Genomic DNA, 23453 nt, shown 5'->3' on the forward strand with positions numbered 1-23453 from the left:
CATCGTAGTTCATCCCCACTGTAATCCAACAACTGTTTGGAATCAAGCTCCGAAGGGTGAATAAACGCCTTGGAGTAAGCCAATCCTGGAAGATAGGAAGAAATTGAAGTGTACTTACTTGACTAATTCGATGGCGGAAATTAGAGGATTTTCTTTTCTAATACTCTTCATTCAATTCCTGGCATCAAAATAGGCATTATTTTTCAAAACATAAAGATGATTCACTGAAACGTAATCTAGAACGAGGAGGACTTACTGTGGATGTACTGGCTTCTTGTTCTTCACGTTGTATTTCATTAGCTGCAGCAATAGAAGATTTTTCGAGTATAATATTTACGACAATTTTCATGTATTGTCACAGAATTTTGAATTTGAGGATATTCCAAACATTCATCTGCTCTTTCAATACTTGCATTTGTAAATATCTTCATACCACATTCAACAGTAACAACTTCACTTTCAGTTAAAAGTTTAATACAAATAAAACAATATCCTGACATTTTTGTTATAAAACTCAAAACAGCACGATATCGGTTAGGATAAACACGTGTTTCTCACTACCGACTGGCGTTCAAGACTAACGGTATTGAACGCAAATTGAACAGGGGACAGATGTTGTCTTAAGGTTACAATGGCCTATAAATAAAGAGGCTGGGTTTCAATTTACCTGATATTCTTATAGTTATAACTTATGTATTTTTATATTATAAGTGTAAGTCACAATGACCGATAGAAAAATATTTTAACATATATTACAACTATAGAGATGTATATACGTGGCGTACTCATGCATATTGTGACGATTACAACTCTTACAACTTTTTGAATCGTTATATCCCAAAAACGGTGGCTCGTAGGAAAAAAGTATGTTTAAATTTTTTGTAGATAATTTTATGTTCCACAAGTTTTGTGTGAGGTATTTTTATGATTAAACTTATCGTTTTGCTGAAAATCGCGAAAAACTCATTTTTTTGACCTTTGACTTTGAATAACATTTTTTCCTTAGAGAGGAAAAATGGGCAACTTTCAAATTTTATTTTTAATCATATTTTATATGATCATACCGATTTTCAACTCGGTGGGAATTTAGATAGCTTTAGTTTTAGTTTTGGTCTAATTTGACCGGACTATCAGTGTATTTGAGAAAACGTTCCACGGAACGTTTTCCGTTGAAGATCCTGGACCGACACATCATGCACGATTGCTTACGAAAGCCATTTATCATATCAGGTGATCTAGTGGTCTCTTCTGAGGGACCACGTCTGCCTGTCTGCCGGTTTGGAAAATTGACAAATCCAAAAATACATTTGTGTTTGTCAATTACGTTACGATTCAGCAGATGAGGTAAGTTTCTATAACTATAGGCTGGTTCGAAAGTGAAAATTATCAAAACCGGAGGATAGGCAGAGATGACGTGTGAAAATCTAGGAAAGCTCATGGTTACGGTTCCTAAATATAGTAACTTTGGTTTTAGGGGCTAGTAAATTCCATTGTTGTAATCTAGGCCCTAATAGTTCAGCATTCTCTTTGGACAAGTGGAGGTCCCGAACTAGGTCATTTAACTCACGTTGTTCGATTAAATGGGGTGTGCTTTCTTCACTCTCGGGAAAATCAGGACCTTTCCCACATCATGGGAACTTTCCTGGTCATCATACATTTTCAAATCTTCCTCCCAATTTGACGGGTGTTTTGGAACTGGTAAACCTTATCTATGAAGAACCGGCTTTTTTGCAGAAGGATTATCCGGATATATAATTTTGTATTATCTTTTGCTTGCAAAACCAGACACGTTTGTCATGCAAAAGTAATAGTCATTGTATAGTCACGTGTCTTGGCATATATTAGTTTTAGAATCAATTTTTGAACCACATTTACGTTTTCTGTAAAACAATCACTAACACACCCCCAACCAAAAATTCCGTATGTGAGATGTGATTGTACTAGCGAGAAATAAATTATTTTTAATTGTCTAATGTCCATACATTCTTTGAGATATCTAAATTTTGTGAGAAACCCTCTCAATTTCTTGAGAAGTTGTTGCATATGTAAATTCCACTTCATATGTCGATCTATCGTGACACCGTATTTAACCGATGTTGCTGAAGGAATTTGTTTGTTCAAGCCTACTTTAAGCGGACCTAAGTTCGTTAATCCGCTAGTATAAGATGTAAAAGGTAAGTACCAATAGTAATTAATAGTTAATTTATTGATTTCTACGATAAAATGAATATAAGTATCTTTGGAATTTGGTGGAAAGGTATGTTGTTTGAGAATAACTGAAACAATGATAAGCATACTTGAAGCAGAAATGGATTTAGTCTTGAACCTATCTCCCTTCACATTTTGTCATGGCGGAGGAGAAACGAATAGGTCAATTCAGACCGCTGAGTTATAAGGGACCAAAAAATAGAGATAGTGGGAGACCAGACCAGACCATGACAGATTTAGGTAGTATACCCTCGTGATGAACCCCTGTCAATGATTTCGTTAAAAAGTGAACGAAAATATTCTTTGAAACACTTTTTTGTAGAGAAGTTTCTTGCCTTTTTTTAGAAAACATACTGTATGTGTATTCATGTAGACTACCGAATGAACATTTTGATTTGTCGACACCTGACAAGAGATATATGCCTGTTTTCATTTGAGGTGCTTTTTACAAGTGATATTTTTTTGGTGGTACAGTGCATTCCATTCAAAACGAGCCACACGGAAATAACTTTTGGTATAATGATTTTCAGGAAAAAAAACACGTCAACAATAGTATACAGGGGGACACATTTCAACATATTCACATTTGATTTTACTTCCCTATCGCATCCCCAGAGCATGTCACCAGTTTTTTTAAATTGATCACCCTATATTGTTTCGCATTCTCAGATGCTCCATGATGAGCAGATTTCAACAAAGTATAAAACATATGGTCTGAAGCTTATGGTTCGAGAGCTATAAATTATTTGAGTTGAAAACGAGTCACCCTCAATAACTTTTGAAACAATGATTTGCAGGAAAAATAAAAAAAAAACAGGTAAACAACGATTATCATATCATGATACATAATACTGAACATCGCTACTATCATTTTGTTGTTCATGCTTGCAGTTTTGATTGAGGTGCAGTCAAGTACGAAATCAGCAACTTCGAATTTGTTGCAGCAGGGCTATTTCATATCATTAATTTATTCTTATTTTTCCTCTAATACTTTTATAGCGGTTTATGATGGGACAGGTCACAGTCCCATCATATGGTTCCAACTATGGAATATCATTGACTCTAGGTCGATGATAGCCACTATCTTGCACTGACTCTTTCAGTTGTATTGACAATTGAATATGCAGGATATTTTCTGTGAAGATTACAGAACTGACGCCTGTCGGAAATAATCCAACGCCGTTCGTAGTATTAGCCAGTGGAGTAATTGTTTTCTGATAGGCGTCAGTCTATTTAACCCACTGTGTAGGTGTACCCGAGACGCTTGAACATTTAAATTTCATTTCTTTGGATTTTTTATTAAGCCAGTTCACCTCAAGACACGACATTGGGAAGAATTGGTCTGATCTGAACTCTGTCGCATTAATTTTTCTGTCGATAACAAATCAGAATTGAAGAAAGCATAATAATTTATTTCTTACAGGAAACAAATAAGTTCCCGTTGTGAAATAATTTTTATTGCTTTTGCAATGAATGATCAATCATAGATTAATATATAAGCATATATTATTAGGTACAAAATAATAATAATATTAGACATATTATTTGTTCAGTTTTTTCAATTGAAAATTGGCGAGATTCTCAAACATGTCAGTATATGTCAATTGTTTAAATGTAACATTTTTTTCGACACGGCCAACGTCACTAACAGTAATCTGAGACATTTCATAATAATAATTTTCTATATTGTATCACCATTCTACAAATTTTGCAGCTTTCCCCTGAAGATGAAAATAAATTTTATCGAAATATTGGAATAACTTGTGTTATAAGAAAACCCTTCAATTTCGATATATATATATATATATATATATATATATATATATATATATATATATATATATACATATATAATATCTTTGGGTGATCAGCAGAACGGAAGTGTAGTCTTATAACACAAGTTATTCCAATAATTCGATAAAATTTATTATCATTTCTCATAAAAGTGATTGCAGGAGGAACATAAACAGATGTGCATTATCAGAACATGTCAATGAAAATGACCGTAAAATGAATTACAACAATTCCACTGTCCTCTGTACAGAATAAAACCAATTGAAAAGAGTTTTTCTGAAAATCGTATATATTAATAGTGATGATAGATCCATGAATAAAAGAACTGATTCAAACAATCTCAGTCAAATCTATACTTACATTTTCGAATGTCAAAAAAAATCACTTCTAATAAAAATTTTTCTCCTAAAAATTATTGTCGGCGTCAGTCACTCCCACCAAAAAAGAAATTTTTTGTAGAGATACTTTTTTTTTTCTCAATCTCACGTTAGTGAGTAGTTCCGTTTGTGATATAAAAACATATTTTTTTTTAATTACATTTATTTAATGTCGCATCAACCTCGAGGGTTATTAGCGACAATTCAAATTTCATAGTACATTCATTTCTTACAATAAATTTTCATATACGGTGCAGCAGCTTTATACGTCTTAGAAAGGCAATTAGTTTTTCATAGTTACAATTTTGTCCTAACGCTGCTTCAATTGAAGGGGGGATGTCGTACTCGACTCTCTCGTTGTTGTAAGATGCGCAATCAGATAAAATATGTTTGACACTAATGGCACAGACACAAACTTCACATGTAGGAGGGTTATTATCGTTGAGGATGTATTCATGAGTGAGGCGAGTATGCCCTAGTCGAAGACGTGACTGGATAACTTGCAATTTTCTCGTTTTTGGAAGTGATTTCCAGGGTAAGACCAATGGTTTGATTGCTGATAACTTAGAGTTGGAGCCATTCCATTGCTGTTGCCACACGTTAGTAAGGATTTGTTTGTAAAACAGTTTCATGTCAGGGTGGGCAATTCTTTTTTCAATATCTGTGAGTAGGTTAGTAATAGCATCCTTTGCCAGCTGGTCGGCCCTTTCGTTGCCTGCTATACCAACATGTGATGGAACCCACATAAAGTGGATATGTTTACGTTTCTCAATGATTGAGTGGAGCTTATGTTTGATGTGGAGTATGATGGGGTGTTCTGGGTTTAATTTCGTTATTGCCTCCAGTGTACTCAGTGAGTAGGTAATTACCAAGAATTTTGAGTGATCGCTCTTCTCTGCATATTCAAGTGCTTTCCATATGGCATAAAGTTCTCCTGAGAATACAGTGCTTTCTGCTGGTAGTTTGAAGGAAAGTTTGGAGGCAGTACTGGTGAATGCTGCCCCCACTCCTTCCTTTGATTTGGATGCGTCGGTGTATATTTGGATACAATCTTCGAATTGTTGCAATAGTTGTTGAAAAGTTGCATGAATTGAACTATGTTTCTCAAATTGTACGAGCCCTTTTTCAATTTTAATGCTTGGAAAGGTCCATGGAGGAGGATTAGGAATGTTTGAGGTGTTGAAAATTTCAGGTCGATTGAGTAGTAAGTTGGAAAGGAATCGATTGAGTCTCTCGTAGAATGGAATTGCCACTCTCTTCCTTTTTGCAAATGTATTTCTGAACGTTTGGGCTATAAAGTTATGGAAAACAGGGTTATCTGGGTTAGACTGAACTGCAGCAGCATATGTGAGGCTGAGATGTTTTCTTCGGATACTTAATGGAGGTTCTCTTGATTCACAGTATAAACTTTCAACCGGATTTGTGTGGAATGCTCCAAGAGCAATTCTGAGAGCACAGTTTTGGGTGGTGTCCAGTTTTTTCAAGGTCCCGTTTTTTGCGGAGTTGTACACTAGAGAGCCATAATTCAGTTTTGATCTGATTAAAGATCTATAGATCAACATTAATATATTTGTATCTGTACCCCATGATCTAGATGCAATAGTTTTCATTATGTTTAGACCGCTCTGACAAGTCATTTTTAGGTATGTAATGTGCTCATTCCAGTTGAGTTTTTGATCGAATATCATAACCAGAAATTTAGTATGTTTGATGTACTCAATATCTTTATTGTTGAGTTGTAATTTAGGCAAATTTTCTTTGGGTCTTTTCGTGAAATGGATACAGTTTGTCTTGCTCTCAGATATTCTTAGGCCTGATAATTCCGACCATTCTTGTAGTTTATAAAAGAAATTTTGTAAATATCCATTAATAGTTTTGAAATTTTTGCCCTTGCCAAAGACAACTAAATCATCTGCGTAAAGTCTAGCTTTCAGAGAGGCTGCACAGTCATCAATGATACTGTTGATTGCAACCAAGAAGAGAGTAACACTCAGCGAGGTTCCTTGGGGAACTCCATTATCTTGGGTTCTTTTGGAGGAAAGTGTGCCATTAACACGAACTTTGAAATTTCTGTTATTCAGAAAGTTCGTAATGAATTTCAGCGAATTTCCAACTATTGACCATTCATGGAGTTTTTTAATTATTGAGTGTCGCCATACCGTATCATATGCTTTTGATATGTCAAAGAATATTGCAATGCACTCTTGGGAGTTAGCAGAAGCTTCGTGGACATCTGATTCAAGGTCAACTAGATTGTCCAGAGTTTCCGATTTTCCAAGGTCCATATCAGTCTATTAATTTTTTCTCTATTACTTTACACATGGAACATGTTAATGAGATTGGTCTGTACGAATCCGTTAATGATTTTGGTTTTCCTGTTTTAAGAATAGGTACTATGATTGATTCTGACCATATATGCGGGAAAACGTGCGTATTCCATTAGACATTATACATTTTCAGCAGTAGTTCTTTGGCATTCTGGGGCAGCATTTTCAGGAAAATAATGGGAATGTCATCTGGGACTGGTTTAAAATTTTTTCTTTCTTCTAGGATGTCCGAAAGTTCTTTCATTGTAATAGAATAGTTCATTGGAGCCTCAGTTAATTGATCGTATGAGAGGGGAGTACTCTCTTCAACTAGTTTTCGAGTTATGAACTGTGATGTATAAGTTTCGTTACTTGAATGTTTTTGAAGTGTTGATGCTAAAGCGTCTGCTATGTCTTGTGGGGAGGTAAGTGAGGATCCATTGTAATTCACATAATTGATCATTGAGTGGTTACGAGTTCCAGAGATTCGCTTAACCATTTTCCAAATATCTCCAATTGGAGTGGAATTATTTATACCAGCTACGAATTCCTGCCAGCATTTACGTTTGTTCATTTTCATTGCATATCTTGCTCGTGCCCTCAGACGTTTGAATTCTGGCATATTTTCAGGAGTTTTGTGTCGTTTGAAAGTGTTAAATGCCTTTTTTGCAAGCTTCACTGCAATCTGACATTCATCATTCCACCAGGGAAGGGCAGGGTATTTATTGGAGATAGAGCTCTTTCCAACATATTTTTCCGCCGCTTTCGTAATTGTTTGACAAAATGTCTCGATCATTTGATTTACGTCTATTCTAAGTATTTGTTCAGTATCTGACATAATCGGATCGTTTTCGATATATTTCACGAAGTTGGTCCAATCTGATTGTTTCAAACGCCATCTGGGATTTACATTGTAGGGTTTACGATAGTTCTCATTGTTTATAATTATTGGAAAGTGATCACTTGCGAATAATTCGGGAAGTACTTCCCAGTCAAGAGAAATAGATAACTCGGATTCACAAAGGGTTAGGTCAATTGCTGAGGAATCTCCATTTGCAGAGTTGAATCTTGTGACTCTTCCGTCGTTCAGTATATTGAGTTGTAGGTTGTTGATAACTCTTTCAATTTTTTGTCCCATTACAGTGATTTTCTCAGATTCCCAAATATGGTTGTGCGCATTGAAATCACCAACAATTAATCGAGGTGAAGGAATTTGTCCGAAAAGGTTGGTGAGTTCGTCTTCAGTTGGATCCTGATTCGGAGGAATGTAGATATTACAAATATTTAATTTCATTGGCCCACAGATAACAACCGCAATCGCTTCTAAGTTGGTGGTCAATGGAATATCTGCACCTCTAATGTATTCTAAGTGTAGATAGCTACTCCTCCACTGGCATGTCGCGTGTTTTCTCTCTTTTTGAAAAAAACATGTATAATTTGAAAGTTTGTGCGTTTTCTGTTTATGGAAATGGGTTTCCTGAAGACATATTATGGATGGGTCATAATTTTGTAGGATCAATTTCAGCATTTCTAGCTGTGCATAGCACTCATTAAGATTCCACTGCAATATCGAGTTGAACGTAAAATAAATGGGTTAATTGTAACGGGAAGTTTGAATTAGCAGAGTTCCTGTGATGTGTTACTGTCCTCAATTTCGCTGGATTCAGCTGCTAATTGTTTCCTGATTTTGTTTTGGATTTTTGAACATTTTGCTTTAATTTTACGATTATTTAAAAGTGGATACATCTGGTGCAAAGTTTCTATCAGATCGTCTATGTCCTTTGTGTAATTTTTTGCTACGTTCTGAGGATCCGCTGAGCTATACACATTTTCAAAAAAGTCCGTAATTTCGTTAAATATTAAGGTTGATTTTCGATTCACGTTATCAAATATGGGTCTAGCTGGATTCAGCAGAGCTTCTACAGATTCTCTATCTTGAGTAATTTTGATTTTTTGAAGCATTTGAAGCATAGATGATTGTTTAGTGAGAGGAAGATTCGATATGGAGTTTCTTTGAAAGATATTACAATAGATTGAGGTAATGTAGCGTGGGAAACAGGAGAGATGTAGGTTTGTCGGCGAAAACTCAGAATATGTTTGAATTTGGGATCGGAGGCGCTGATTCTCAGGAAGGATAATGGAGATACCAAGTTCAAACCTAACTTACGAAGTTCGGTTTCTAGAAATTCGTGAGGAATCAAGGGACATACATTCGATAAAATCAGTTTTTCGCTAGGCGTGATTAATCTTCTGGCTGTAAGAATTTCTTGGTTCACCACAATTTTTACATTAGCCTTAGTGAGAAAGTCGTCTACGATTGTCTCACTGGAAAAATATACACAAATTCTGTTATTTGAAATGCGTGAAGAGAAAATAATATATCTTGGATCGATTTGATTTCCTAAGGCTAGAAGGTAGTCTTCCAGTTTTGTATTTTCTAGGGCGTTGAATAAGATTGCTTGTTTTTTGACGGAAAACGGAAAATTCGGTGGGTTAGTAGGTGCTATCGTTTGACTGACTGTCGTTGAGAAAAGTCTTGAAGCGTTCTGGGTACTCCTGTAGTCAGAAGTACCAGGGTGTTGTTCTTCATTCTTAGTTTTAATTATCTCAGTACGCCCCTGTCTATCAGTTCTTAATGTACTGATAAGAACCGCTATTTGGTCTTGTCAGTAAGGATTTCGAGGAAAGGACAAATGAATATATTATGAAAAGAATAGAACTCACAGGTACTGATGAAGTTGGCTATGGTATGATGCAGTACACACTATCACAAATATTTTGAAATTTAAATTTTGCTTGAAAAATAACAACTTTCTGCGGTTTCCGATAAGGACGTTTAGAGGTTACCAGTCAGGACCGTATCATTTTTATTGTGATAAAAACATATTGGTAATGAATATATTACAGTTGTCCTGAAGAAGGTGGTAAGCACCACCGAAAGCTTGATAAAAACAAAGAGTTTTCTTTGAATAGCCGAGAAAGGTTAATGCAGTCAAGCTGCTGGAAAATAATTCCATGAAAATCAAAAGATGAATAGATAAGTACTATTTATCCTTATATATATATTTATATATATATATATATATATATATATATATATATATATATATATATATATATATATATATATATATATAAGAAATGATGTCAAATGGCGTCTACAAAATAGGTCACGTGATTTCCTTAACCTGTCAAAATTGACATTTAAAAAAAGAAACATCGAAAAATGACATTATTCTTCAAAATATCCAAAAATATCAAGGGATAAAAACATTTTCTTTTGTAATTTTATACCCATACTAAGTTTCAAACCCATAATAAGTATTTTATATTTTCACTATTTTTCCGCACTCCTGCTTTTTCTACTTATCAAAATTTAAGCACACCTGTACTAAATCATTTATTTTAACTAAACTCGTCACCGAATTTCTTTTTTTGTGATATAATAATATTTTAAGAGCCTCTTTGATGTTAAAAACAAATTTTGAAAAATAAAAGTTGTCAAACTTGATGCAAAGTTCATCTAGTTTCAACGGGGCTTTCAAAACTATACAGTACTTGAGTTTTTTAATGAGCAAATGGCCTCACAATGTGAATTAGAACAAAACGGAACATTAGGAAACATCATTTCGTGATTCTTGAAGCCCATTCAATAAAAGAAAAAAACTCATAGTATTTACATTTACCTACTCCGCTAACAACACTAATTTAAAAAAACTGGGTACGCTGTGAAAAAATATGAAACTACATAATGTGTTTTAGAAAACGTCACTGTCACTGAATAAATTAATGCCCGTTAGTTCAATGTAATGTATGAAAATTAAAATAATATGTTATCTTTACAAGAAAAAATTGAAATTGTGCTAATTTGTGGTGAAAACACATTGCATCGACAAGTGGCTGATATTTTTAACGCAAGACATCCTGGTAGACATGTACAGCAATCCACTGTAAGTAAGATTTTAAAAAAATTTAAACTGACTGGTTCAGTCGAAAATACTTTTAAAAAACGTCATAATCCATCACGCAATAAGGATGAGGTTCAGTTGGCTGTCTGCCTGGATGTTATCGAACAGGGAAAATCAAGTATTACCAATATTGTAGATAGAACTGGCGTTAAAAGAGAAAGCGTAAGATCAATTTTACATAAAAATAAATTCAAACCCTACAAACCCAAATTTATAAATACCTTAAAGGAAAGAGATTTCGATGTTCGACTAGATTTCTCTTTCTGGTACCAAGGAGTAGTAGAATTAAACAGAAAATTTCCTTACAAAATCCTATGGACCGACGAAGCTACCTTCACATCGAACGGCGTAGTCAGTTCCCAGAATTGTAGGTGGTGGGCTCAGGAAAATCCTAATTTTGTGATAGAATGTCGGGACCAATATTCATTTAAAACAAATGTGTGGTGCGGTGTTTTAACTAATCAGGTAATGGGACCATTCTTTTTTAGACACAATTTAACTTCTCAGGATTATTTGCAATTTCTAAATACTGAGGTCAGTGATATAGTGGACAATATGCCGGTTGAAATAAGACACAGTCTGTGGTATCAATGTGACGGGGCTCCTATTCATAGTTCAAGACAAGTCAAAGAGAAACTATTAGAAATGTTTAGGGGCAAAGTTATTGGGCGAAATATGGAGCAAATATGGCCGCCTAAGTCGCCAGATTTAACCCCACTAGATATTTTTTTGTGGGGTTACTTAAAACAAATCGTTTATAAACAAAGACCTTTTCGTGACGTGAATCACCTAAAAACTGTTATTAGAAACTCTATTTTAAACATAAACCGTGTGAGTATCAGCAACTCAATAAAAGATGTATCAAGAAGGACAATTATCTGCATGGAACGCGATTTAATGTCGTGAGTCTTTTTTTCGTGTTTTTTTGCTATTAGGTATAGGTACATGTTTATTTTCAGTTCCTTTTAATTAAGATTAAATTCTACTGTATTTTTTGTTAAAAAAACAATAAACACTCTAAGATATTGTTTCCTAATGTTCCGTTTTGTTCTAATTCATATTGTGAGGCCATTTGCTCATTAAAAAACTCAAGTACTGTATAGTTTGGAAAGCCCCGTTGAAACTAGATGAACTTTGCATCAAGTTTGACAACTTTTATTTTTCAAAATTTGTTTTCAACATCAAAGAGGCTCTTAAAATATTATTATATTACAAAAAAAGAAATTTGATGACGAGTTTAGTTGAAATAAATGATTTAGTACAGGTGTGCTTAAATTTTGATAAGTAGAAAAAGCAGGAATGCGGAAAAATAGTGAAAATATAAAATACTTATTATGGGTTTGAAACTTGGTGTGTGGGTATAAAATTACAAAAGAAAATGTTTTTATCCTTTGATATTTTTGGATATTTTGAAGAGTAATGTCATTTTTCGATGTTTCTTTTTTTAAATGTCAATTTTGACAGGTTAAGGAAATCACGTGACCTATTTTGTAGACTTTCCGGGTGTTCATCCGTTGTGTACTATTCGATAGTCGACGTTTCGCCATCATCTCAGATGGCATTATCAAGACGAGTTACTGCTTCGCTTCGAGAGGTGTAACTGATGTTAGGTTCTTCTTGTGGTGTTTTTATATGGCTTCGCTTGCGTAAGTTGTATGGATTTGTTACCTGTTTTTCCACCTGAGGGTTGTTGATGGCTTTTGGCGATTCTCCTACCTGTTTTTCTACCTGAGGGTTGTTAATGGCTTCTGGCGGTTCTCCTACCTGCGATGGTTCATTATCAATTTGTGGTTGTCTTTGGTGGTTGTTTTTAATTATTGTTTTCCAAATCCTTGGGATGTTTAGTGAGTCGTCCCTTTTGTTGATGAGAACCCTCAGGTAGAAAAACAGGTAGGAGAACCGCCAAAAGCCATCAACAACCCTCAGGTGGAAAAACAGGTAACAAATCCATACAACTTACGCAAGCGAAGCCATATAAAAACACCACAAGAAGAACCTAACATCAGTCACACCTCTCGAAGCGAAGCAGTAACTCGTCTTGATAATGCCATCTGAGATGATGGCGAAACGTCGACTATCGAATAGTACACAACGGATGAACACATCATGAATTTCACGAAACATTGTCAATCACTTTCAAACAAATGTTGAACACATCATATTCTACCATCCGTGAAAACCTACATTGTAATATATGGATTTTGTTTTGTGAATACAAAACGTCCGTTTGGGAAAATAGAAATGATGAATGAGCCTAAATTGCACACATTTTGTTTCCTAACCAATTGCATTTAGCATGTTTAGCTTTTGAACAACTACTTTCGTATGATGGTAATAACTGAGTATAATTAACAGATCAAATAAGTATACAAATCCAACCTAACATGTGATTTACCAACCCTAAACTATAATGACTGACATAAAAATATATCAGTTGCGGCGATCGACACTTAGAGCAGAGGGATGACGAATGCGGGGTTGCCGATAAGAGAAAATTGCACTTCTTTCAATATGTACGAAACGGGAATAATCAACCCTACCTTCTCATGTCAAATTATAATAACTTCGAACAAAGCTGCTTGTAAAATATGGATCAAATTTTCTCACGGTAAGTCATTTGATCTGATAATTATATAGACTCATTTTTGAAGTGATAACTTCTTATGGGAGAGTAAACTGCTTCGTTACGCGTAACGACGCCAGTTTTTCTGGCTTCCTTTCCTCTAACGCATACTTCAGCGGAAGGCAGGCTCCTCCTTTCTCGTCGGAGATACGCTCAGTATTTAGTGTACGTCAGACATATACTGTTGACAGTATTATGAAAGTCTAACCAGCAAGCACGTTTTATATTTTTATTATGTGGAAAGTAACTATTGGGTTATGGTAGCTATAATATATGTACATACACAAAATAATCAATAAAAGATTTCATCATCAAACTACTGCATGCAGTTCCAAACTAAAATGGCCTTCAAACCCGAATGAAGATAGTAACACTGAAAGTTTCGGCCGCGAAAGCCTTAACTAATTTATCAGTTCAACTAAGATTAGTTAAAGTCATCACTTCTGTCGGGAGTCTGAATCGCACACGTTTTTCAATAGGGAAAAATGTTATAACGATTTATCTCGAACATGGTACACATCAGCATTATCAAAATTGTGGAATACCTTGACTATTCTGGATAAGTCGAAATATTCGAATGAGAAATGATCATTAGTCCTATTAATTTATCATCAAAAACGTTGAAGAAACTATTGATAAGGTTTTAGGTTACTTCATAGAGGTGCGCCATTATGTTGATAAAACAAGTTTCTATCAACAGTGAGTGGTGAAATATTCAAATAATCAATTTTAAAATTATGTAAAATATTCAAATAGCTTTCACCTAAAAATTAATTAGCACGCTTTATAAATATGCGCATTCATATCTTCTTCACAAAACGTAATGTCACATAAATACAGTGCATTCCATTCAAAACGAGCCACCCTGAATAACTTTTAGTACAATGATTTCCAGGAAAAATAAAAAAAATAGATCAACAATTATACAGGAAGTCACATTTTGGAATATTCGTTCAAGAGACGATTATGGAAGCAATAAATTAGAAAAAGGAATTTTTTTATTATTTATTGAATCGAAATCTGATGACTGGACAATGTGGGGAAAACATTTCTATAGTGAATGTTGAAAACTGTTTCCACCAACTTCCATACAATGGTACAATTCCATTTCCGCCTGCAATGCCTCATGACATTCTCTCTCACATCTTCTAATGTTGTTGATTCTATCTCATACACTTTAGACTTCAAATGTAACCATACAAATTAATCTACAGAAGTGAGATCCGGAGACCTTGGTGGCCATTCTGTAGCACTTCTTCTGACAATCCGGTGACCAGGAAAATGATCATTCAAAAATTGAATCTGCATAATGTGGAAGTGCATCATCCTGCTGAAAAACTATTTCGTTTTCGAATAAATTTGTATCCTCCTCAATTACCCTATTGATGCATGGTATTATTCGATTCTCCAACATATCCAAATATTTATCACTAGTCAAATTATTATCGATAAAAAAGTCCAATGATGTGGTCACCTACAATCCTGCCGAAACATCCAGTTTTTGAAGTCGTTGTGTATGAAATTGACGGTATAAATGGGGATTCGTATCACTACAATATCAAAAATTTTGCCAATTCACCTCTCCACTCAAACTAAATGTATAGTCGAAGTAATCTTTAATGTGAGCACTTAAAGCTATCGGCGCCCTCAAAAGTCAATAAAACGCGTACAAAAAGATAAAGCCGCTACCAGCTAACCCACGTGGACTGATGAATAGGCGGTTCGTATGGGATGATTTTTACTAACCGAGTAAAGTCATAAAATTAAATTTTGAAGTTATGTTACGGTGAGAAATAGAATGCGAGCTGTCGTATTGTCAATATTCAGTTCAGGAACTGATCGCGATTTGAGTGTTGAAATTCGATGTTGGTAGTTATAATTATTTAAAATTTTTGTTATCTGTTTGAAATGTGGCGTTCTTGGACAAGTACTAATAGTAATAACGAGTGTGATAACAACGCAGACTTTTTCCTGTGTAGTGATTCCAATAGCGCTGGTGAATAATGCGAAAAAGAGTTAACAGTGAATAAGATTCGGATGCATTTGAATATTAAAATACAGAGAGTATGTTTCAATGTATGAAATACAGAGAGTATGTTTCAATGTATGTAAGAATCTACATCTCGATTTTGGTTATTTGGAATTATGTGGAAAAAAAACTTGAGGATTGCAATATTGACTATCATAAGAACATGAAAGCTAATATTTTTGAAGAATGGTTTGAAAACACATTGATCCCAAATTTGGATGCGAATAGTGTTATAGTTCTTGACAACACTTCCTATCATTCGCGACAGCTCATCAAAGTACCGAATAAAAATTCGAGGAAAGATGAAATACAAAGTTTTTTAATGGATAATAATTTTTATTTTGAAGATAACTATACCAAAAACTAACTACTTTACAGACAAAAACATTTGAAAAAGTGTATGCCCTTGACAGACTTCCACAAAACTAGATACGTCTATCGAAATCTCGTTCAATTCATGAACTAGTCTAATCTTATATAGATGAATTTTGTAGTTATGAAGGACCCTGAAAACATTTGTACGACTGATTCCTGATTCTCGAGATAACTTAGTAAGAAATTACGAATTTTCCATCAGTCCAACGTTCCCGAAAACTGCAGTACAAATAGCTTCATCGCTGACGACTCCTGAACGGTTATGCTTTTTATTGACATTTTATTAACAGATCCAGTATCCATGAATTTGTTCAATGATTCCAAAACGTATTTGCATTTCTTCGAATTTTTATTCGGCCAAACTCCATCAACACGATATCAATTAAGTATATTAATTAGATTTACATAACACTCATGACTATTTGCAGTTATCGAATTGCAATTGTGTTACAGTTTCTTGCTTTAATAACCTCAAATTTTCCAATAATCATAGAAAAAATCAAATAACCTTTGACTCATGTGATTTGAATACCCTGGCACTGATTATTTGTTTGTTTTTTATTTCACCAATTCAGCGAGAGTGTCATAAGTTTCTATAGTACTTAAAACATTTTTTATGTATGTGTATAACTGAACTTTAAATTCATAGATAGATTTCTGATAATACTGAATTTTGTCATATCACAAAAGACTAAAATTTCAGATAATGAAAATCTTTTCCGAACTTACTTTCATTAAAATACATTAAATTTCATTGAGGATTCCAAAATGAGATGAAAAATTCCATTTTTAGTAATTGATTTTTCCTATATTGATTTTTATTACTATTTAACCAAAAATACATTGCTTGAAAAAATTTTTCGAGGTAATTATTCAAGTAAAAGGAAATGAAATGATACAGTCGTCATTCTTACAGGAAGTTGACTCCTTACCAGCCACCCCTGTATGCAATCCTGTAACATTTATCATAGTACAACGATAGGCAATGTCGAAAAATCAAAATACAATTTTGAGTTTCAAACTGGAAGATCAAAACCTGAATACACAATTTCACACATTTGACCTATCAAGTATAGTCGACAACCAACCTGACACGTAGGTAGCTATAACTACCTGCGTGAGCAAAAAGAAAACATACGTTGCTTATGAGCAATGTCGGAGGACAGTGGGATGCGCATGGGGTCTTTCACCCCGTGTGGTCACCTGGATCTACACTGCAATAATAATACCTATGTTAACGTATGGAGCCATTGCATGGGGACTGAAAGTTCTACAAGCAACGGCCATCCAAAAATTATATCAAATACAGCGACTGGCTTGTTTAAACATCACCGGAGCCATGAGAACAACACCAACCGTGGCAATGGAATTAATCACGGGTCTGACCCCTCTGGATCTGTACGTTAAGGAGGTTGCGTTAATGGCCATGGTACGATTGCGCAAGGCTGGTGTAAACCTCGAAGTAGGAATGGGTCAATTGAGGCTGGGCCTATGGCGGGAAGCGCTTACTGCGCAACCTCTGCTGCAGGCAACAAGTGATGCAATTGAACCCAGGTTTGTGTATAAACCCTACAAAAAGTCAAATTAAGCAGAACACAGAGTCAGATGCTACAAATGCAATACGGATTTATACAGACGACTCAAAAACCAAAGAAGGCTCAGGGGTGGTGTATGGTGTGTCTTAGCAGAACAATGGTTTTTGGCAGTCTTCGTAATGAATAGTGAAATATAACAGTTTCAGCTTCAAAAAATTTTGTTACATCACTGATTAGTAAACCTATTATATACATCACTCTAGGTGAGTTGAAGTTTGCACATAACCTTCACTTGAATATAGGTTTATGGATGAAAACACCATATTCACTGTGTACGGAACAAAACACTAACAGTTTTTATGTTGATTGCCCATGTTGGATTCTAAAGCGGTACATACACTATTGATAATTCATAATTGAACGTCGAACGTGACTTTGTTTAGAAATGAGTGGTGTGATTACGAATCAGAAAAAAAAATCGAATCCCTTGAGCATAAGAATGAAACAATAAAAAGAAAAGTTGATTCCTTGGATAGAACGATCAGAAAAAATAATATTGTGAATTTTGGGTTGAAAGTGTCTAAAGACGAAAATATTGTCGGATGTATAGTGAAACAACTCAATCACTTACTAGGCACGGAATTGAAAAGGGAACAAATCAACAACATACGACATCTCGGACAAAATACACAAAATCCTACAATTCTATTGGAATTCTTATCCTTCCTTACAAAGCAGGAGGTGCTCAGAAGATGTAAGAACTTGAAGGGAACTAAGGTTAGTATTGTAGATGACCTATCAAAATCAGACCAAGAAACAAAAAAATTGTTGTTGAAACACCAAAAGAGAGCCAGAAGTAAGGGTTACAACGCATATATCAGAGGATCTAAACTGATAGTGAACAATGAGGAATATACACTCGATTACTTTTAAAGTAATTATAATCCTATTTTGACGTCAGAAGCCAGTAGTGGTGAAACAGAAAGAGGAACGAAAAGTGCCCCCTCAACGCCAAATATCAACAACAGCTTCGAAGATTTTACATCCGAAGAACCCCCCAAGAAAAACCAGAGATAGTCAGGAAAAGAAGATCAACAAAAAGGACCACTAACAGGCAGACAGAAAACGAACTCCATAAATTCAACTCCCCTGAACGCTCGTAGATTTTAAAATTATTTAATTGTGAAATTTCATACCAATAATTTGAGTGTTTTAAACTTTGAAATTTTATATATGTATTGTTATAAATATATAAAATTAGAAGAGTATTTATAATTTAATTAATTTGATTCTTGATTATTATTCTGTTAGTTCAAATAATTTGAAAATTTTCTGTGATTTCAAAATTCTTAGTGCTCCGGCAGATACCTGTCCTTACCTCTAAATCTTACCTCTATACTTCAAGGTTGCTCAGCTCAATCGAAGCTCATGCAGCTCTCTTTCTCAGAGTAGAGTTCTTGGAAAGGTGTTATAAATAAAATTTTGTAAGTCTGTTTTTTTGAAAATAAAATTTTGTCTCAAAGTTAAAAAAAATATAATGAATGTGAAATTTTTGTAAATTTTTTGTCAAACCAAACTTAAATTACCCTAAAACTGCGCCAAAATACCTTATGCTAAGAATTGTTACAGTAAATGTTAAATTTGAAACAAAAATATTCTTAGAATTGTGTTCCGTACAGTTAAATTCACGTGTAACGGCAAATTAGTTACTTGTAAACTTAAGATGTCTGTGGTTCGTGCGTGGGAAACGATTCTAAAAATATCTGTGCTAAATGTCAGTAAATTTTTCAAATTTTCCTAATATTAAATCCAATAATAGTTCATGTAAATAAAATGATGAAGTTCGTTGATAAATAAAAGTTCAGAAGTTGTGATTTTCACACTGGAAGTTCCTTGTGACTGGAAAACTTTTGATTCGATTTGGAGGTTATGAATTGTTCAAGATTTTCAAAAAAATGTATTCTTCTTATGGATTGGGAATTATAAATAATATTGTAATACCTCAAAACTGGTACAGCGTCCCTGGATTGGTTTTCCCTTGATTGGAATTTTGAATTCTTCCAGACACTCTAAAATCTCCAGTAAGTATCCTTTCTTGTTATTATTATTTATACTCTGGCTCCTATTGATGGATTTATATTGATGAGAACATGCAAAACGGCCTTTTCTCTTTCTTTTCCCTTTTTTAATTTCTAACAGCTCTTCAAAAAAATTCGCGTCTGGACAGTTCAAAAGCTTCTCTCTTCTCTCCTTATTGATTCACCCCTGGCAACCAGACAAAATTTTCCTGCCTACTGCTTTTCATAACAATAATTTTGAAATTTCTTCAATTTTGACACTTTTCACTGTTCACACATATTATATTTACGATTTCTGTTTCCCAATTTTCACTAATACTAATAATGATTAATTTTGATTACATTTCATCACATTTTGTTTTCAATTTTTCTAATTTTGAATCCAAAATTCATCATTTTTCAGAAGTTAACACCTCCTTTCCAATTTATCAATCTGATTGGCTACTCTTTAGTTGCATCCAAATCATGTACATTTTTCAGATAAATTCCTAATGTCAGTGTTAATTGAATTTTTGTTATTAATTTGTAGTGTAAATCTGTTTTATTGTATGTTATTATGTTGTATTAATGTCTTTACTGTTTTCAGTGTATTTATCCCGATGATTGATGGTTTCTGGTTAGTTGTGCTGTTTGGAAATGATGTGAAATACTCTAATACTGATAAGTCACAACTTTGCCTGATCTGGGCATGAACATTACTCCAAATTATACAGATAAGAATTTGAATAAAGGTAAAATATCTGGCTTTCTAATAAAATTAAACATCTAAGAATAACTTTGATTTTCACAAACTTTCAACACTGAACTAACAAAATATGTGAACTTTTAACATCAAATTAATAATAATATGAAAAACTTTTAACATCGAACTATCAAAATAAATACAAACTTTTAACTTTTAACTACTAAAATAAATGTAAACTTTTAACTAATTAAAATTTGAAAATCTTTAACTTTGCAATAATCTTATAAAAAAACTTATCATAACAGTATATATTTTAAACTAATGAATATAACGTCAAATGGATCCCTATTTGCCCGATTCAGAATATGTTGAATTTCCCACAAAAACACTAAAGAATATCGAAGATATTAATGTACATATATCAACAGAGAAAGTCGAAAAGGTTAGTATCTTCCATCAAAATATAAGAAGTATCTCAAAAAATTTTGACGAACTAATGATAACATTAGATAAACTTACCAAATAATTTGATATTATAGTTTTAACTGAAACTTGGAGAATAAATGGAACTGGCTTTTTCAGGATTGATGGTTACCATGAGTTTTATAGTGAAGGCGATATCAATCAGAATGATGGTGTAATTATTTATATAAAAAACGGTATAAGTTATCACCATGAAGTAGTGAAAATTGCCGAATGTAATGTAATTATTTCAAAAATTTTAATTGAAAATACTAAAATAAAAATAATTTCCGTATACCGCCCACCATCGACCTGTACAGATGCTTTTGTTGAAAAACTAAGAGTATACCTGGGTCAAAGAGGTCGCGATGATTTTGACCTCGAAGTCATAGTGGGGGATATCAACATAAATTTGTTGCTAGATAGCAAATACACAAATGAATATCTGAATCTAATGAGCGAATACAATTTCACCTCTACTATCAATGTAGCCACTAGAAAAGACTCTTGCTTAGATCACATATTTGTGAAAATTAAAAATGGGTTACCTATTGATTCATGCTCTGCGTTTGTAATTGACAACTCTATCACAGATCATTTTTCCACCGTATTAACCAATATTATAAACCACAAACTGATCAGAAAAACATGTGATGATGCGTACTTTAGGAAATTCATTGATTATAAACAATTGAGAAGAACAATAATGATGCATAGCTGGATAGAATTTTATGAAATTGAGGGAGTAGAAGAAGCAGCTGAATACTTTACTGATATAATAAAAAAAATGATCGAAACATACACTAAAAGTATTAAATACAATAGTAAACACAAAAAAACAAAACCTTGGATCACAATAGGATTAATGAATTCAATAAAACGCAAAGAAACTTTACACAAACATTATAAGCAAGATATGAGTAACGCAGAAAAGAAACGAGAATTTATCACATACAGAAATCAACTAAATGAATTGATTAAAAAGACAAAATACAATTATTATAAAACTAAAATAAGTAAAAGCAAAGGTAACAGTATACTCTTATGGGAAACAATCTAAGAAGTGAGCGGCGAAAACAAAAGCACAAATCAAATAAAATCAATTCTCAATGAAAAGGGAGAACTCATTGAAAATCAATCAGATATTGATGATTTTTTCACAAATATTGGTCCAAAACTCGCTGGCAAAATAATCAAACCTCTTTCTCCAGGCCCTCGCAGTTCTCCCACAAGGGGCTCTATATTCTTGAAACCAACAGACCCCACAGAGATTCGCAATATAATCCACTCCCTGAAACCTCATAAATCTCCCGGAATAGATTTAATAAAAGCTGAGACATTGCAAAAGATCGCAAGAGAAATAGCTCCACTCTTATGTCACCTGATAAACAAAATAATCATAGAAGGAGTATGTCCGTCACAATTCAAAATTGCTAGTATAAAGCCCATTCATAAAAAGGGAGACAAAAATGTTCCATCAAATTATAGACCAATATTTATTGATATCAAATTTTGCTAAGAAATTAGAAAAAATATTGAAAACCAGACAAATGTCTGATGCACGCCTTGCTAAGGCGTTCGACACTGTCGATCATTCCCAGTTGTTGGAAGCCTTAGACAGTATTGGCATCCAAGGAAATTCGATAAAATTTTTTCAATCCCATTTGGACTCAAGAAAACAATTCGTGACTATAAACGGACGTATAAGTGAAGGAAGAACTGTACTTTGCGGAGTTCCACAAGGAACAGTGCTAGGGCCCATCCTCTTCGTGATTTATATAAACAGCTCACTCACCTTGCAAACATGTGGAAATATCATCAGCTATGCTGACGATACGGCTATCTTTTATAGCGCAGACTCTTGGGACAACTTGAAACATATCGTTGAAGAAGATTTCAGCCACCTGATAGATTGGTTCAATCACAAACTACTCACCATCAATTTTGAAAAATCTATGTTCCTACCGCTGAGCTGTTATGCTTCTAACTTGCCTAATTATGAAGAGTTATCTTTCAACAATCACGGAACTTTTTTTGAAATTAGCGCAATCGACCAAATCAAATACCTTGGTGTCACTGTTGACAGACACTTAAGATGGAATATACATGTCGACAACGTAACAAATTCCCTCAGAAAATTAATATATAAATTCAGAGTATTATCAAAGATGCTTGATATGCCTGAATTGATCACAACTTATTATGCACTTGTTGAATTTAGGCTCTCGTATGGCATAATAGGCTGGGGAGGTGTAGCTGGCACACATTTAAATAGATAACAAACTTTACAAAATATGTTGATCAAAATACTATTCAAAAAAGATCGATATTACTCCACACATCTCCTATATAACGAAACAAAAGTTTTTGATATCAGACAGCTATTCTTTCATAAAATTTTGATACATCAATACAAAAATAAAGATAGCCTAGTTTCAGTATCGCATTCCTATCATACAAGAGCAAACGTAAATAAAAAGTCAACTATACCTATATCCTATAAAGCTATTGGGCAAAGATGTCACTCTTACCTTGGACCCAGACTTTTCAACACCTTGAGTTCAGAACTCAGACAATCTCCTTTTTTCATATTCAAAAAAAAAACTTAAAAAATACATCACGGGCTTAGATCGAATGAAAATACATGATCTTATTGATATGAAAAATTCCCACCAATCATAACAGGAAATAACTATGTGTACACATGTATCATCTAGTTATTCAATTCTGGGAATAACAAATTGACCGTATTACCAATCTCAATGTATATATGTACAATTTTGTCTCTAAATATATTTACAAAAAAAATGAAAAAAAAAAGATTTTTTATATGAATTCTGAAATATACTAACTAACCATACATTATATATGTAAAATTATTGCTAATAATCATTATGTGAAAGGTGTTTTATAACTTTTATACTTTATTATACATTATATACTAACCACACTTTGAAAATTGTAGAGTTTTTCACTAATAGCTTTCTATGAAAGCAAAGAAATCATGGTAATC

At 33.8% G+C, this 23453-nt stretch overlaps 3 protein-coding genes across 3 annotated transcripts in view; all 3 read right to left on the bottom strand.

The window, feature by feature from the left end:
* The window catches only part of LOC111507317 (neutral amino acid uniporter 4), an 89311-nt gene extending 79783 nt beyond the window's left edge, over nt 1-9528 (bottom strand). Inside the window, exon 1 of the mRNA XM_074171813.1 lies at nt 9410-9528. The gene's annotated coding sequence lies outside the window, so the exon portion shown is untranslated. The remainder of the gene's footprint in view (nt 1-9409) is intronic.
* On the bottom strand, nt 4622-6664 carry LOC141481106 (uncharacterized). Its single transcript, XM_074172220.1, has one exon. The coding sequence runs from the start codon at nt 6662-6664 to the stop codon at nt 4622-4624; it is 2043 nt and encodes a 680-aa protein (XP_074028321.1).
* LOC141481107 (uncharacterized) lies at nt 6819-7979 on the bottom strand. Its single transcript, XM_074172221.1, has one exon. The coding sequence runs from the start codon at nt 7977-7979 to the stop codon at nt 6819-6821; it is 1161 nt and encodes a 386-aa protein (XP_074028322.1).
* Nucleotides 9529-23453: the final 13925 nt, after the last annotated feature.

This window comes from Leptinotarsa decemlineata, unplaced genomic scaffold (assembly GCF_025532065.1).
Source record: "Leptinotarsa decemlineata unplaced genomic scaffold, Ldec_3_MD MMD2_tig00000035_RagTag_RagTag, whole genome shotgun sequence".
Classification (NCBI taxonomy): domain Eukaryota; kingdom Metazoa; phylum Arthropoda; class Insecta; order Coleoptera; family Chrysomelidae; genus Leptinotarsa; species Leptinotarsa decemlineata.